General features: G+C 36.3%; 1 protein-coding gene across 2 annotated transcripts in view; it reads right to left on the bottom strand.

Moving 5' to 3' along the window:
- GABRB1 (gamma-aminobutyric acid type A receptor subunit beta1) overlaps positions 1-18,153 on the bottom strand; it is a 351,676-nt gene that overhangs the window by 13,178 nt on the left and 320,345 nt on the right. For both annotated transcript variants that reach the window (XR_002138112.2, XM_019741042.2), the window contains exons 6-8: positions 11,458-11,595; positions 11,202-11,354; positions 8,148-8,392 (exon numbers count right to left, since the gene is read on the bottom strand). Coding sequence is in view for 1 of the 2 variants with exons in the window: in XM_019741042.2 (XP_019596601.1) it covers positions 8,148-8,392; positions 11,202-11,354; positions 11,458-11,595 (536 nt within the window). In the remaining variant the exon portion in view is untranslated. The remainder of the gene's footprint in view (positions 1-8,147; positions 8,393-11,201; positions 11,355-11,457; positions 11,596-18,153) is intronic.

The following is an 18,153-nucleotide window of genomic DNA, read 5'->3' as shown; positions in this document are numbered from 1 at the left end:
TCTAAGCTCTGCTTGAGTTTCAATAGCTAAGGACACCTGAGTGGCTAGAGTTTCTAGGACAGTGGTTCTCAGACATTACTGTGCATTGAGTCAATTGGGAAGCTTGTTAAAAATACAGGTTTGAGCTCACTTCAGCCTAGATTAAGGTCTTCCCAGTGTGCATTTTACACAAAGCATTACAAGTGTCCTACTGGTTCTGGTGTACCTGAAAATTCACAAAGCCTTTACCTTATTTCCGGACAATTAAGAACTTTACTAACAATTGTCACCCCAATAAACTTTAATTAAAAACAAAGGAAAGAGAAAAAAAAAAGAAGTAATTATGAATATGCACTGTTCAAGCCTGAGTAATACATGACATGAAAGTTGGGGAGTAATTTCTTAAGTTTATGTTAATGGGAATTTATTCAGCTTTGAGTAGGGAATGATGGAAACAAGAAAACAAAAACTATTTATACATAGGGGCATTTTATACATGGGCAAAGCATTCACTCGTTGCTTAGAAAATCCCAGTATATGAGATAATTCCTTTTAAAATTAAAGATAAAATGTATTATAACCAGCAAATTCATTCAATTCTGAATGATGTAAATAAGGGTCATTTTTCAGATTTATCTTTAGTGAATCCCCTTAAAATATTCATCCAAAATATCATCAGCAATGTTTTGCTTTTCAGGTATAGAAAGAGTAATTTTTGAATAATTGAACGATTGCTTTGAATTTGAATTTTCGAGTAATGTACGATTGCTTTCACATAGTTGAAGAGGAGATATTTAGAATGTGTAATGTCAATATGTGTGTGACTGCCTTGAGGTTTGTAAAATACTACACCTAAGTGGATGTCTTTATTACTGTATCTCATCAGGTAGAATCTTCTAATTTACTGCATTAGCTAAGGTTTCCTAAGACAATCAACATAGCACTTCTACAGTTTAGTCCTCTTGCTTGAAGATTATAAACTAATGGCAGAGTGGAATTATTCATCAGCTGAGATTCTAATAAAGGGAATTTGGGAGAAGGGAAGAGCTGGGAAAAGATACATTAGGGCCACTTAAAGTGTCGACAGGTTGAAGCAATCTGTTAATAATACACATATATTGTAACCAGTGACTCCCTAACAAAAATAAATATATTTCATTAAAAAATATTTCATATATATTATATATGAACATATAAATATTCGTATATATTATATAGGAAATGTTATATATTATATATGAATATATATATTATATGAGAAATATTATATATCATATATATATATATAATTTTGAAAGATACAAATAGCTTTTATTTTGGGAAAGGCTTAAAAATTTTATTTTTTAAATATAGGAATATAGTAGATGAAAGGTTCCCAATTACACTTGAAGTCTAAGAGCACACCTCTTGGTTTTGTAATAAATTTGTTACTTTACTTATTATTTTAAAAGACATTGAAGTGTCTGATTTGTGCTAGGCTCTGTCACAGGCACTGAAACACAAAAGATGAAAGGTACAGTGTCTGCATTTAAGGCCTACTTTGTTTTTCCTTGCAGAATTTATTATTGCATGGCATTATATGTGTGTTTGTGTGTGGGATGTTCATTGTCAGTCTCTCCCAACTAAATGTAAGCTTTTGTTCCAGTCATTGCTGACTATATCCCCAGTGCATAGAGAGTATTCACATAGTATGAACTCATTAAATATTTGTTAAATTAAAAAAATAAAGAGAGAGAGGTAAACATATGGTGCAGTGGAAAACTATAGAAGGAGCACCAACTCTGCCTGAGGAGTGAGGGAAGCCATCAATCAAGAGGTAAGTCTGGGGAACAAGCCAAACAAAGTTTCCAGAGTGAAAACATGGCAAGTTGAAAAAGCTGCAAGTTTTCATTCTAGAGCAAAGTGTGTGTTGGTGAATGGGAGAGGGAGGAGTAATGAGACAGAAGAAGAAAGTCAAACAAGATCATGGTGGACATTGGATCCCATGTTAAGGAGTTTGGATATTTTCCTTTAGGCAAAGAGTCTGAGGTGGGTTGTGGTGGATGCCTGTTGTGTGACCTTCCTGATACGGCTGCATCTTCCTCTGAAACATCACCCTGACAGTTCTTCGGTGAGTGTGGTTGAGGTGGGTATGATTGCATCTTTGGGCTCCAGGGACTGGCATGTGACCCAAACCTGAGCCATTAGTGTTTTCCATGGTCAGAGAGATAGATTTATGCATGAGAATATGACTTAAGTTGGTCTAAAAACACTGTATTCTAGAACTTTTTTGTTATAAATATTTGCTATAAGAAAGAACTTTTGTGCTGGGGTTGTAGAGCTTTGACACTATATACTCTGGAGTTGTGGGATGACCATGAGAGAAGGGTCTACTGGAAATAAAGCCAATGTAAAAGAAATCAGAATTAGGATATGAAGAGAGATGCTTTCCAATGACATTGTTTGAACATCTGGATATAGCCACATGTTAACCTAGAACTATGCCAGGACCTTTCAGTTGTGTTGGCCCCCAAATCCCGCCCTCTCTTTGCTTTTTTTTTTTAAGCCAATTAAGTAAGTTTGATTTCTTCCTTGTTCATCAAAACAACCCCAGTTATTCGGGTATACCAGAAAATAAACAATAGACATCAGAGAGAAAAGAGAGAGTTAGAGAGAGATGAAGTTTGTGTGTGTGTGTGTGTGTGTGTGTGTGTGTGTGTGTGTGTGAGAGAGAGAGAGAGAGAGAGAGAGAGAGAGATTTGGAGATTCTTGGAAAGGAAGATTAGACTGCTAAAGATTCTCAAGCTTAGACAGGAGTAAGCCAAGTGTGAACCAAGACAGATTTGAGTAGGAGGTTGAGGGATAAAGATCACGAATTGTCAACACAGAGTTCTCTAGAATCAAAGATGCTATGTCAGCATAAAATTTCGTCAAAGGCTGAGGGCAGTATCCTAGTTAGCCCAAGGGCAAAGCAGTGATGTGGGGCCCCAGGCCTAGGCTCAAAGTCTAATATAGATATCCAGCTGTTCTAAGCAAGACTCAGGGAGAGCTGTTTACTTTCACAATGCACTTTGTATCCTGGAATTAGCTGTAATACAAAGCTGATTTACATTTACAAATTTGTCTGAAAGTGTAGGTGTCTAAAATTGTAGATGACTCACCACAGAGAATAAGAATGGGAGAAAATAGGTCAGATTACAATATCACTATCTGATTTTGAAGGGAAAATTTCTATTTCTTGATTGTTGGGATTGCAATTGCACATTTGGAATGAATCTTTAGCAGATTCCACCAACGACCCCATGACTTAGAATGATTTTGAATCAGTCTGTGATTACAGACCACCCTTAAACTATTCCATCTTAGGTGATCTATCACAAAGGGCAGGCATTATGGCCAGTAGATACAATCACATATGTTCCAGATTAGTCCAAATGTGGCCCAGAAGTAGCTTACTTACAACCTAGTTGTACTGTGAAATCTATCTTTCAAAACTCTAAATACCATTTCTAGTTTTAAATGATGCCTGAGGGGTTTATGAATCTATAGTCTTTATCACCTTGGCGGTTGAAACTCTCCTAATGTCTGGATTCAGCATCTGTACTCATAAAAAGATGTTTCGGTGCAGCTGGTAGAAATATAAATCAAGCCAAAGTGAGCACTTCCAAGGAGTCAGTACAGATACCCATGTCATGATTGCCCAATCATGGCTATCAAAAATAATGTGTAATAAATGATCAATGCCACTCTATGCTCCAGGGCACCAAGGCAAATATTAGGGATCCTTAAGATGAAAATTGTCTGGGACCACAGCACATTTGTCATTTGAATCCAACTGTTTACAAGCGTCTAAAAAGAAAGGGGAAGATCATCCAACCATTTATGTGAAAGGAAAAATCTATTTTTCTATTTTGTAAATTCAACAAAGAGGTAGCATTCTTAAATACCACACAGGTTGAACAGATGAAGTAATACGCTTGCACTGTTATGGCCATATTGTCTGAGCCCCTGGTTTTAGAAGAGGATAAGGAAGTTAGGAACTGGAAAATCTAAGTAGCTACAGGGATGATTATAAGTTGCCTGACATGGCAACACTATATTATTATTCCACGTAAATAGGAAGAAGTTTATACAATCTTAGTCGTAACACCCCTTTGAAGATATCCATCGGATGTCATATGACACTGTGATTCAGAAAGAATGGCAGAGGTTGATATAAAACATGCTTTAAGAAACGTTAAAAATCAAAGTGATTGAAACAGTAAGAAAGTCTGTGGCAGAAGCTACAGTAGATAATGGTCTCTTTTTCTTGCTTATTTTGAATATAGAAGAATTTTTATAAAACATTACGATGTAACACTCAATATATGTGTGGTATCTAAGAGCTCATCTTGTATGGAGGCCTCGCTAGCATTTATTCATTCAACAAGTACTTATTTGGTATTTTCTCTGTTCTAGCCACTGAGGAAAGAACAATAGACATAATAAACAAGGACCCTGGTCCCTACCCTTGGGAAGCTTGCACTCTAATAGAGAGATAGACCTTAAAAAATAATTGCACAAATAAACATATACTCACAATTGTAGTAAGTCTTATGCTGGAAAAGCACAGGATGCCATGAGAATGAACAACAAGGGTATCAAATATAAACCAACAGAGAAGTGTCAGTTAAGGCATCCCTGAGCTAGTAGCATTTATGGTAAGAAAAGGTACAATGGAAAAATTGACAGAAGGCCAGTATTACTTTCAATTTCACTAATCCTTTCCTCTGCTGAATAAAATTGGATGCTATTCCATCTAATGAATTTTTCAATTTTATGATTTCCATTGGTTCTTTTTTATAGTTTTTTTTCCTGAGACTCCCCATCTCTTCTTGCATTATATTAATATTTTCCTATGGACTTTATTTTAAACCTTTTAGATTGAAATTATTGTAGATTCCTACAGTATTGCAAAACTAGCAGAAAGTTTCCATGTACACTTTACCCAACTGAAAATTTTGTTCATTGTTTTTTTCAGCCTTTCAACTGTTTTTCCCTTCTGGACTTTTTGGCATTTTCCTACACATTTGCAGTTCAGAGATCAACCAGGGATTTGTGGGAAGTTTATACTCAGATTTTGAGTTTCTCCTGTGGTTCAGTTTTGTCTGAAATTTTCAGGAACTCTGGAAATATCAAGCTCCATGCTCTGCTTCATCAGAGCAATAAAACTGAAGTTTTTTGTTTTTTGTTTTTCCAGAAGTTCTACTGTCCCACATCCTGCAGACTATGGGCCTAGAGGAAAAGCTGTTATAAACACAGATTTCATGCAGCATAGTTCCCTTTATTTGATGGTTGATTCTCTTCTATTTTCGCTCATTTTTAGTTACTCTCCCATGTCTTCAAGCAAATTAAAAAATTTTGCTCAGGGTTTATAATTTTTAATCTATAGGAGGGTTAGTCTGATACAAATTATTCTGTCGTGTCTTAACATGATTTGTTTTTTAATTTTGGCCTAATTTTTTCTACTTATGATTCTGTGAAAAGCATTTTGGACTTCCTAGTCTTGCTTTCCATGGATGAAAACACACTTTTTTCTTCTTTAAGTGTTTCATCTCCTGACAATGGAGGGATTGTTTTCTACACTTTCTGCTGGAATTCAAATTTTAAAAAGTCAATTCACCTGGAAAAAAATGTTTCCTGATTTGAGTTGCAATGAAATCTTATGATGTTTAAGTCCAATATTACTCAAACAGACTGTTTATGAAATAAAGATCAGTTAGATGAGAACATTTTACTTATTTATTAGCCCATCACTAAGTCTTCTTCAGAGCAATATACAGAAGGTGCCAAAAAAAGTATAAACACTTTAAGAAAGGAAAAAAAAACTGTATTAAAATTGTAATACTCAATATATACCAATAACAAAAGATGAATACAAGTCACATTTGACTTCTACAATTACACATTGCTACCGTAATTCAATTCCACTTCGAAAAGTAATACATAGATAACATCTCTCAAAATGTGTATACATTTTTTTGGCACCCCCAGTATATTATGCATCTAGATATGATATGACATATGAGGCTTTCCTTCTGCCTTTATTTGTCCCTTAGCACCTCACAAAAGTTCTCATATCCTGGTGTGGAATCATGGCAAATGCCCAAAGGGATTGGTTAAAGTTTGCTTTATATATTTTTTATTTTACTCTAATAAATAGATGTCAATTTGGTTAACCTTTTCATGTAATTACCTCTCTAGAGAACATTGCTTTTCTAGCCAATTGAAAGGCCTCGTTTCTCCTTTTTATTATCCCAATTCTAACTATCTTTGTTTCCATCCAGTTCATATCTTCTGAATTTTCCTACCAGTAAACCTATATACCACTTTATTTATGTAGAGTTTTCCCCCAGGATAGATCAGTTAAAACACATTCCAAGCTATGCAGAGGACCAGCTAATAGGTTTAGAAGGCAAATGAGATGGGGATGGGAATAGAGAAGAGGTGACCTTGAAAACTATGGCTAAAATACTATTAAAGCTGGTAGGGTTAAAATCAGGCAGTGGAAAGCTTCTTTCTTTCAGTTATAGCCCTCATCTCATTTCACAATCCAATCACCTCATATAAATACACTTTTTTTTCCTAGCAAGATCAGAAGATTTTTGAGGGCAAGTGCCATACCTAGTCCTCCCATAGCATCGAGCGCAGTGTTTCACACAACAGTAAAAATGTATTTGAATGCATTGCTTTGACTTTTGACCATATGGCTGAATCTGTATGTTTCCTTTGTTTATAATTTTCTAATTACCTGACAGGATTTGTCCAAATTGGATATCTTACTAAAAGACATGAAGATAGACCTTGAAGATTTGTAATTTGGCTTCTGCCTGATTCCCCAATGGCATCTCATACTACTCTGTTTTCTCCCTCACTTACTATGCTCTTGCTACATTGGTCTTCTCTCAGTGCTTTAAGACACAATGCAATTCCTGCCTCAGAGCCTTTGTACTTGATATTCTTTTGCCTAGAGTGGGCATGGCATGGCTCCTGCTTGTCACCACTTAGGTCTCGGAACAAATGGCAATTCTTCAAAGAGGTCTTCATGAGTACCTGATCAAAGTTTCCCATTTCCTTGAACCTGAACCAAATCATTCTCTTGCCCATTACTCTGCTTTACTTTCTTCATAGTACTTACTGTTACCGGACATTGTCCTCTTAATACTGTTGTGTGTGTGTATTGCCTGTCTTTCCATGTTAGAACCTAAATTCCAGGAGGACAAGGAACTTTGTCTTGTTCAGAGCAGTATCTCCAGTGGGATATGAATGAATATTTGAATTGTCACCTGCCTGTATGCCATCTTGAAAACAATTCATAGTAGATACAGTACTTCAATGTACACAATTTTAAATTGATTCCAGTGAAAATGGCATAAAAGTAGAGGTTACAGAGATGTCTTAAAAGAATAAACACAACATTAATTTAATTTCAGTCAGTGAGAGCATAGGTCATAAAGTCTACCACTGAAAAGAAAAAGAAAAAGTGTGACAATGTCTCGCATATGATGATAATAGCTAGTACTCACTGAGTACTTACTATATTCCAGGTATTTGTAAAAATACTAGACTTAAAAAAAAAAAAAAAAAGAAACCTCATTTACCCCTTATAACAACTCAGTGGGATAGGTAAATTATAATCTCCATTTATGAATGATGACATTAAGAACAGGTATTGGATATGAGTTACATGGGTTGATTTGCCTGAAGTTATAAAGCCAAATAAGTGGCAGAGCTAGGAATCGAACTCAAGACAGTTGATTCCAGTCTGTGGTTTTAACCACTGTGCTATATTGCCTCATTTCTACTTCAGAGTACAGAGTTTATTCATTTTAATTCTCTTATCTATTGGTCAAGCAGATCTGGCATTATTTTATTTTATATATTTTTTGCATACAGTTTTACAACTATATAGTTTAGAATGAAGAATAATGCACTTGGGGTTGAGTTTTAGGCCCAGGTATGTTATTAATCTATGTAAACTTTAACCTAATTTCTTAAATCCTCAGTTCTCAAATATGTATAATGAAGGGCTGTTTGTGCCTTATTAAAGATAAAGTAATATTTTGGTTCTTTTTCTGTCATGGGAGCCCTGATCACCAGGCTGTTGATAAATTTCAGAAAACTATTGTTAAGAATATTTAATACCTTACCTGGACTTTATTCATCTCCAGTTTGTTCTTCTCATTGGCGCTCTGGTTTTGTTTGCCAGCTCCCTTTTTCTGAGGGCCTTTTCCAAAGAAGATGTAATTCACAAAGGCATATTCCAGAAGAGCCAGGAACACAAACACAAAGCAACCCATCAGATAAATATCAATCGCTTTGACATACGGAATCTTTGGCAGGGTCTCCCTGAGGTGAGTGCTGATGGTCGTCATTGTCAGCACGGTGGTGATTCCTATGAAACAGAAAGGCGCAGTTTAGCTGAACATGCTTGTTAAGTTGCCCTTTGTAAGATGGAGAAGGGATGCCATTCTGTTACTGGGGCTCCAGAATAATGGCAGTAATACGATAAACCACTGGGCAGAAAGGGCAGCCATTTTGAAAGACAAAGTTGCAGACTTCCTCCATGGTCTAAGAATGAATTATAACATAGGATGCACTGTCAGTGGAGGGTTGAAAGCCATTTAAAAACATTGCACAAAGAAAAAGGAAAAGTAGTTGGAAAGGCCTAATATCAAATGTTCCTCTTCTGTTATATGCCACCTCTTTCTCCTTCCTTCTCTCCCTTATATGGGGATACTTATCCCCACAGCAAAGGCCACTAGCAAACTGAAAGTTGGTGACCAGTTTGAAGAAACGTATTTCATTCCATGAATCTATAATACACCCAGGTCATAAAGTCAGTATTACAATTTAAAATAAGAATGGATCATTCATAGTGAGATAACATTAAAACAAGAAACATATAAGAAAGTTTATGATTTGTATCAAGCATTTGATTTATGTATTTCTTAGATATAATATAATCTTGTTGCTTTGGTTTTTCTAATATCACCTCTAAAAGATTTCTTAAAAAAATTCCACTTGGATTTGTTAAAGAAGTTTAAGTCTGTAAGCTCTTAAAAAGAAGATTCTGTTTCATCTACTTTGTTAGCTATGGCATTCTTAACCATGTAGTGTTGGTTTGGCTGCATAATAACGGTTTGGTGCTGCTGGTGGTGATGATGAAATGATAATTGAGAAAAACAAGAAGCGGGAAAGAAGTTGGGATCTCATGTAGGTAGTTTGTGTTGTAATATTAATATCACACATTTGTATGGTATTTTACAGGTTTAAACACTTAGCCATGAATTATCTTATGTGGATATCATAAGAGCTTGCTGTGTACGATGGGGCAAGTATGTTATTCCCAATTTATGCTTGAATAAACAGAAACATGGAGATTAGTTATTTTGCTGTAGATCACCCAGCTAGGGACAAAAAAGCAAGGAGGTGTTAAACAAAGGCATTCAAAATAAAAGCAGAGAGATGAGAAGGTAAAACCTGAAACTTGATGGAGGTCCTTAAAAATTGAAACAGGAAATGTGAAATGAATTATTACAGACAAAGGAAAGCTGGCAAAAGGTACAGAAGGTAGAAAAGGAAAAGTAAAAAAGTAAGATTATTGCCAGTAAGATTATTCTAGATAGATTCCCTGATTTGACTATTCATCTTTTAGGAGAAAAGATAAAGTCAGAAGTCAAGACTAGTATACAAAAAGTTAAAATGATTCAGTTAAGTGATAAATTCAATTGTGTTGCACTGATATGAAATGCCTTCATGAGTGGTCTTACCCATTTCTTTGAATAAAATTTTAAATTTCACCGAATATAATTCTAGCTAATATCCTTGCCAGAAACAAACAATTCATTTACAAGTCCACTAATTGCATTTCTGCTCTTACTCTTTGGTTTCAAATTTTTAAGCAAGGTAGGTTAGTAAATGAATGTCTTTTCCAATTAGATAAGTTTTAAAATATCGTAGGTTTTATATTTCAAAGCACAGATTAAGTCAGCATCTTTGTATGCTGATATATCTAATCAAAATATCGTTAGCTTTGAGGATAGAAGTGTAAAGAGAACCACAATTCATGACCTTGATAGTTGTTATCCCTTGCTGTAGACATCATTCAATGTGTTTTCCTTAACTATAGCACATACATACTCATGTTCCTATTCAAAAAATATTCGCATATACACACATATGACATGATAAACTATTTGTTTGCTTTCCTTAGTCTTGGAATGTTCAAGAGTTGATAAGGGGCATCCAGCACTTGACATTGTGAACCTCATGCACTCAGCCATTAGAAATCAACTGAAGAGATGACAATTAATCTAGGCAGGAAAGGGCATGCTGATCATCTAACCCAGTGCAGTAGTCTCAGGAGAGAAAAGATGTATATATTATCTTAGCCAGAAATTATGCTTTTTTTTTGCATTCTTTGTGTATATATATATAAGAATACCCCAGAAATTGATAACTGAAATGGCTCTATGATCAAATAATGAGAAATCCACACATGCTCAGATTGATCAAACAGAACTTATACATTCTAATTTTCCAAGGAACCATTTAAAATTTCAAATAAAGCCTTTCAGCTTGCAGCAATTATTCAACCACAGCAAGATTAATTCTAAATTTTGTTCCCCTAGGAAGGAAACAATTTTTATTTTGTCCTGATCATAGATCATTAACATAACTGATGAATTGTCTGTGCCTTAGTCAAGTGCAATGAGCTCCATTTAAGGGAGACTCAGATCAATATGATTTAACTTTAGTTAATGTTTGAAAGATAGTATTTCCTAAGAATTGACATAGCTTGTTAATAATCATGACGTTTAGCTTTCTCTAAATCCATTTGAGAATAATGCATGGTAAATGTTCTCCACAGTAAAAAAAGAGGGACTAAAGAGACAATCATCATAAAGTTAGTAAAAATTAGTGTAATGAGATTTAGAAATATACTCTAAGAAGTACATACATAATGTTGAATGTACTCCAAGCCTTTTTTTTTTTTTTTTGGTAAAATGCTAAAGAGATATTACATTGTAAAGCATTCACTCTGTAAGTGCTTATAATTAGATGTTTCATTATCAAGGAGTTTTATGGCAATCTCATTCTTAGGCTTGCTATGTGAGAAGCTCTTGCCTGTAATTCCTAAGATCAGTTTTTTGTTTGATGCTAAATCCCACAGGCTCTCTGCAGTGCTGAGAGTACATTACCTAGTGCGACTCTGGCTGCAGATGCATCATAGTTGATCCAAAAAGACACCCAGGACAGAATTGTAATCAGTGTGGAAGGCATATAGGTTTGCAAAATGAAGTAACCAATGTTTCTCTTTAGACGAAAACTTAGTGACAGTCGTGGATATGCCCCTGAGTTGAAAAAAAAACCAGAAAAAATGTCAGATCATCATTTGGTTGAAACTATCTTCTTTTTTCCACAGTGACCCACAGTGTTTTGGGGAAACATCCTCACCGGTTGTGAACTCCACCTTCTTGGACACCATCTTGTAGTCAACAATTGAAAACTGAGGAAGCTCAATTTTATTAACTCCAGTGACTGCTCCCTCTCCTCCATTCCAGTAAAACTCAATGTCATCAGTGGTATAGCCATCTGAAACCAAGAAATTCAGCATAGTTAAATAGAATTCAATTGGTCTAAAAATTCATTTCGAAGACTAGGAGCTGAAGGAAAATTCCCAGCAAGTGATGGTAAGATGAAAGTGCTTTATATCAGAATGGCTTGTAGGTCTCATGATGAGTGCTATTTCTGATGGGTTGGTTGTGGCTGCATTGAGAAGATGGATGCATCACACTTTAGTGGACATAAGCTCTGTGATCGATCATTCAGTGATATGTGGTATCACTGCTGAATGTTTATTCTCCTTGGGTCTATCAATGGACAGATTGGGGGATGGCTAGATTCCAGGTTCCTGGACATTGATTTTCACTATGCATCATTTAACAACAAACACATAGTTGCTAAAAGGGAAACAGAAAGGGTAAAAAATGGAGTATAATGAAAGACCAAATTTACAGATATCCATTAAATGATTGAGGCATTTAAAAAAATAAATATACATTTTTTTTTAAACCAGGCAAACTTCTATTCATATATTCTGATTATTGCTAATATATAAGGTGACAATCTTTGAGAACTATATGAATTCTTGACAATAATTTTATATCTTAATACTCGTGAGGGTGAGCTTGAAATCTTTTTCTGTTAGAATTACTAGGGCTTGTTTTTCAAAAGTATAATGTAGTAAACATTATACTGATCTATTTTTGATTAAAGCCAGTACAATCTTTTCAAGAGATAAAAAAAAATAAAAATTTAGAAGTGAAATGCTAAGACACCATCAACATATCACTGCAAGAATGTAAGAAAATTTAAGCTATTCTTCCTTTTCTTTCTTTTGAGGGAAAAAAACACACACCTGTCTTAATTTTATTGCTTTAACATTTCTAACTTCTCTTCAAAAAAGCTTTTTAATAATTCTTATCTCTGAACTCATTGAACTCACTACTGTTTCATATTTGTTACTTTTGCCACTCAATAGAGATTATTATTTTCTGTAGTATATTTTATTTTATTTCTCTTTAAACAAACTCCTTCTAGGTCCAAGAACTTGCCCTCTCTTCATACATTAATCTTTCATATTCAGTAACCATTTTACAATGACCCAACTGTAGACACAGAAATAGAAGATATACACTTTCAGCTATATCTCCCAGTGTCTGAGAAACTGAGCTTCATGGGACTTTCTGGCACATTAGGGATTTTTACCAAATTTGGGTATGGGTCGGTAAAACTGTGATTCTTCACATCTTTTTGAGAATCTGATATAAACTTCTGAATTCAAGATAATGAGAACACAAGCCATAGACTAGGAGCAAATGTTAGCGACAGACCCATCTGATGAAGGACTGTTATCCAAAATGTACAGAGTTCTTAAAACTCAACAATAAGAAAACAAACTATACTATTAAAAAATGGGTCAAAGACCTTGACAGATACCTCACCAAAGAAGATATACAGATGGCAAATAAGCATATGAAAAATGCTTCACATTATATATTGTCAGAGAAATGCAAATTAAAACAATAATGAGGTACCACTGCACGCCTATTAGTATGGTACAAATCTGAAACACTGACAACACCAAATGCTGACGAGGATGTGGAGCAACAGGAACTCTCATTCATTGCTGGTGGGAATGCAAACTGCAGCCACTTTGCAGTTTCTTACAAAAATCAAACACACTCTTACCACATGATCCAGTAATTGTGCTCCTTGATATTTACCGAAAAGAGTTGAAAACTTATGTGCACACAAAAACCTGCACATAGCGTAATTCATAATTGCCAAACCTTTGAAGTAACCAAGATGTCCTTTAGTAGGTGCATGGATAAGTAAACTGTGGTAATTCAGACAATGGAATATTATTCAGTACTAAAAAGGCGAGCTATCGATCCATGAAAAGACAGTGAAAATTTAGAGGCATATTATTAGGTGAAAGAAGCCACTCTGAAAAGTCTGCATACTGTAGGAGTCTAACCATAGGACATTCCAGAAAAGGCAAAACTATGGAAACAGTAAAATAATCAAAACAAATAAAGACATCAAAAGGATAATTGCAGAGTATAATACAGATAAGGGATAATTTTCTTCATATATAAATAGCTTGTACAAACCAAAAAAGAAAAGAACCAAAAACCTAATGACAAAATGGGAAAAAGATATGAACAGACAGCTCATTGAAAGAGGAAAAATGCCCAACCTCAGTCATAATAAGAGAAATGTAAATTAAAATTAAAACTATGTCAAGATATCTTTTTTTTGCCTTATAACTTGGCAAAAATCCACAAATTGACAATGCGTTGTGTTGCTGAGCATCTGGGGAAGCAGATATTCTCATATACTGCTGGTGAGAGAGTAATTTGTTATAACTCATATGGAATACACTTTAGCTTTATCTACCAAAGATATAACTGCATATATCCTTTGACCCAGCAATTCCTATTCTAGAAATTTGTCCTATAAATTGAATTGCACAATTGTGAAGAGTGTCTATACAAGATTATCCATCACAGCACTGTTTCTAGTAGCAAATATTTGAAGCAACGTAAATGCCCCTCAATAGAGGAATGGTTAACTAAATCATGGCACATCAACGTACTATAATAAAAAGCCAAAAAAATAAAGAATGAGGAAGTTCTTACAGATAATATAAAAATTCTCCAAAATTGTTTTTAATTAAAAAAACAAAATTCAGAACAGTAACGTTTATAATATGCTAATATGTATCTAAAAACCATGGGAAAAGCAAAAATATATTTGCATGTACTTGTATATGCATAAACAACTCTGGAAGGTCAGGTAAACTAACAACAATTATTTCTTTTGTGGGGGGTCTACATAGATGGGTGATAGGGATAGAAGGAAAATTTTCACTATATAGTTTTAAAATCGGATTTTTTTTTTTTTGATTTTTGAATCACGTAACTATATTAGCAAATCAAAACATTAAATTAAAAACAAGGACATTCTAGAATCCTGTATGTTTTCTACATGTGAGAAATGAGGTTTCAAATACACATGACCAGTGTGACTTAAAGGACATAGAATGGGGTTGACTCAGGAAAAATTTGCAAGAGAGACATAGTGGAACACAAATTTCCCCAAATTCTCATCATCCCACAATTTAGGCCCATCAGAGGCAGACTGAATGCACTGCAGCCAAGATTTTAGTAGAGACAAGTCCTGCCTTATTATGCTATACTTTTTACAGGATTAGATGGACATTTGTATGAATATGTGGCTGTGTGACACTGGAAAGTCCTGGTGGAGCAGGCGGGCTGGTCAGAAAGGCATAGCTTTAGGAAATCAGCAGCTGGGAACAGCCTCTGCTTCTGCCCAGTTAACTCAGACCTGCTGAGTCAGCTCTCTGCCAGAAAGGGGGAAACAAGCCTCCAGGATCATCCAAACCTGTCTCGCCTCAAAACCATAAAAGTGCTTGCCTTTCTATCAAAATCAGGTCAGTTAAAAAATTCACGGTGTCCATGAGATGGAAACAAACCAATTGTCTTGGGAGGAGAAGTGCTGAGGCCAGATCTGGGGGAAATTTCTCCCAAGGACCTTTTTTATACGCTGAAAAATGCCTCAGCATCATTCATTTAGGAAGATGGCATAAGAAGTAAGCTTTTTCAAAAAGATACATGGAATCAAAATAAGTACAGTTTAGTTTTTAAAAAAATCCTTTAAGGAGCCAAGACAATATATATCACACTTAAATCTCTCTTCTTGTCTAACTTTATCTGAGTGTGGGTTTTAGACGAGCCTGCTAAATACCCTTTGCTCACCTTTATAGGAGGCTGGTGTGGTATTTCATTTAGGCAGGTTCTTGTTAGGTTCCCCACATTTCACAAACAAATAGCTGTCTTGTTTCAAGCTAGACTTCACATAATTTTGCTTTTAGTTGGCAACATAGACTATTTGAACTGTAAGCATTTGTTAGGGAAGAAGTTCTTAAACCCAGTTACTCTCTGTGGAGTAACTACTGTGGAGAGTATTCATAGATCAAAGCTCGAATATGAACCTTTGCCCTTGTCCCAGTTTGGGGCTGGATTCACCTACAGCTTTTAATCTCCTTACACTTCTGTCATTAGCTTTATGGCCCTGGGTGTCCCATTTCTAGTAGGCAGTTTCCCTGTTCCCTGACAGAACACAGCTTCCCTGTTCGCTTCTATGCGCTGCGCAGGAGAGGGATGGCTTGCTTACTTCCCTTTCCTGAGTGCGCTACGGTAAGATGAGGTCTTTGCTGATTCGTCTCCCCTGCCATAAGCCTCTCAGCTTCCTACGTATCCATCAGGACCCCTGCTGAAGCACAGAATACCACCACCTCTAAGCTAGCAAGGCAAATCAATGAAAACTATATTCAATATTCCAGTTAACGTATTTTGAGTGCCTATTGTGTGTCAAGCACTATTCTAGGCACTAAGGATCTACAGTGGGTCAGACTTGGCCCTGCTTTTCAGGATCTCATGATCTGACAGCAGTCTCAGTAAATCATCCCGCTGAGGGAGTTAGAGATGCATTTGCAGAAGATTTGACCAGATGGTTAGAGCAGTCCAGCCTGGCAGAGGGAATAATATGTAAAGTGAATAACATATAAAGGGAATAACATAAAGGTAGGATAATGTCAGGGGGAAACTGATTTACGTCATAAAGTTTACTCAGTAAGGAACATAATTTTAGCAAGAAAACTGAAATTTACTGGGCAAAGTTGAACATACACAAACACTATAACATCCTCAAAGATTGCAGTATACAAAGGCAAAACTAGGCTGAGAAGAATGAAGTGATTAGGTAGCCACGACTGAGTGTAGGAAAAAGTGTAGATGATCCAAGGCAACTGTTCACAGCCTTGATCCCAATTGACTTTCATCAATTCGACAATGTGCTTGTTTTGAACAAAGCACAGAACCATGTTGATGTTTCTGTGGCTTATTTGTCTTTCTCCCACCAGGCTCTGAGTTCCTTGAGGCCAGGGACTGGTTCTCATTCCTTTTTGTATCTGTGTCCAGCCTATGTACCCAGTTCCCATCATTGGTCAATATCCCCCCAAAAATTTTTATAGACTATTGCATGCTTGCTTCTCATCATCAGGACTCCTGGCTTTGTGTTACCAACCTTAACTTGACAACCAGGCACTAACTATGTACATGTCTCCACTCATTCAATGAATAGACAATAATTGAGTGCTGCCTATTGGCCAGGTGGTGAAACAGTACTGGGATTGTAGTGGAGAATAAAACTGGCATGGTTCTTGTACTCTTGGAGCTTGCAAATGTCCTCTAAAATGTTATACGTTTCAACACAAATCTTCTTCTGTAATGGGTACTGTGTGGATTGCCGTCTTTTAGCGTGTGTTCTAATCTCCAGGAAAGATATAAACATTTCCCAGATTTCCTTGCAACTAAGGGTGTGAATATGACTTAGATTTTCTGGATTAGATGGAATTACGTGATGTCAGAGGTGGTGCTTGAGGCACTCATTTTGTTGGTGCAACTCAGGAATTCTGGTTTTAGCTTTGGAGGTCCTCAAGTCAACATGGTGGCAGGAGCTACCTGAACACCAGCTTCCTGATTGTGGTGCAGCTGACAGTTGCCTCAGAGCTCTAGTCTGCACTGGGATTCCGGGAGTCTTTTCTAGTGGCCCCACCACGAGCCTCCAACTTCAGTCTTTTAATTTTGTAAGCACCACTTCTCTATATTAAATCGCTTTCTGCTTGTGCTAGCCAAATGAGCTTCGGCTGGCTATTGGCAACAGAAGCTGGACTGATACACTCTCTTCTAGGGAAGAATTATTTGCTCTAGGTTTGGGATTACTAGAGCTTTGCATTAAAACCTCTGTTGTGGTTTGCGCCAGGCACTGATCTGATGTTTCTGTACCTCGTATCTTGCTTTCTACACACTGCTCTGTACTGCTGGGGCTGGGCTCTCTCTGGCTTCCTGTTAGATGCTGCCCCTCAGAAGAACTGGCTGAAGATTAGAAGTGGAAGAAGGAGGGAAGGCTCTTGTTTCTGGCGCTGGCAATGTGGTGGTGCCGCAGTGGCTTGTGATTGCTGACAGGGCAGTGGGGTGAGTCCAGACTCTCACAGCTGAAGAAGTGGCAGCACCTCTTTCGGCAACTCCACAAACATCTAGAATAGCATCTCTAGTAGGCAGGCAGCGGATTCAGGCTCGTGGGCTCCAGCACAGGCTGTTAGCAGCTTCTGGCGTTTGCTCTTTTAGCACCCTCTGCTCTTCCTCCCTTTTGCTTTTCCAGCCCTTCCTATTTTGTAACCAGTTCTCTCTGTTAAATTCCCTTTGGAAAACCTTGAGTGGTGTCTGCTTTCCTGACGGGATCCTGTCAATTATATAGTACATCTTATAATGCAAATATTTCATCTGTATACATAACTTTGTGTATACCTCTGCCTTTAGTTTCTTCCATTCCTCATTATATTATGTCTGAAAGCAAGGACCTTTTTAAAATCCTTTTTAAAAAAAATTCCTGATGCCAAGAACAGATTCTGTCTACAGTAAGTATCCCGTGCATATTTTTGAATCAATGAATTAGTGAATATTGTTTGCTGCTTAGAGTTCTAAATTTATTGTCCCAAAC

This window comes from Rhinolophus sinicus, linkage group LG02, assembly GCF_036562045.2.
Source record: "Rhinolophus sinicus isolate RSC01 linkage group LG02, ASM3656204v1, whole genome shotgun sequence".
Lineage (NCBI taxonomy): Eukaryota > Metazoa > Chordata > Mammalia > Chiroptera > Rhinolophidae > Rhinolophus > Rhinolophus sinicus.
This window is presented reverse-complemented; position numbering and strand designations above follow the sequence as displayed.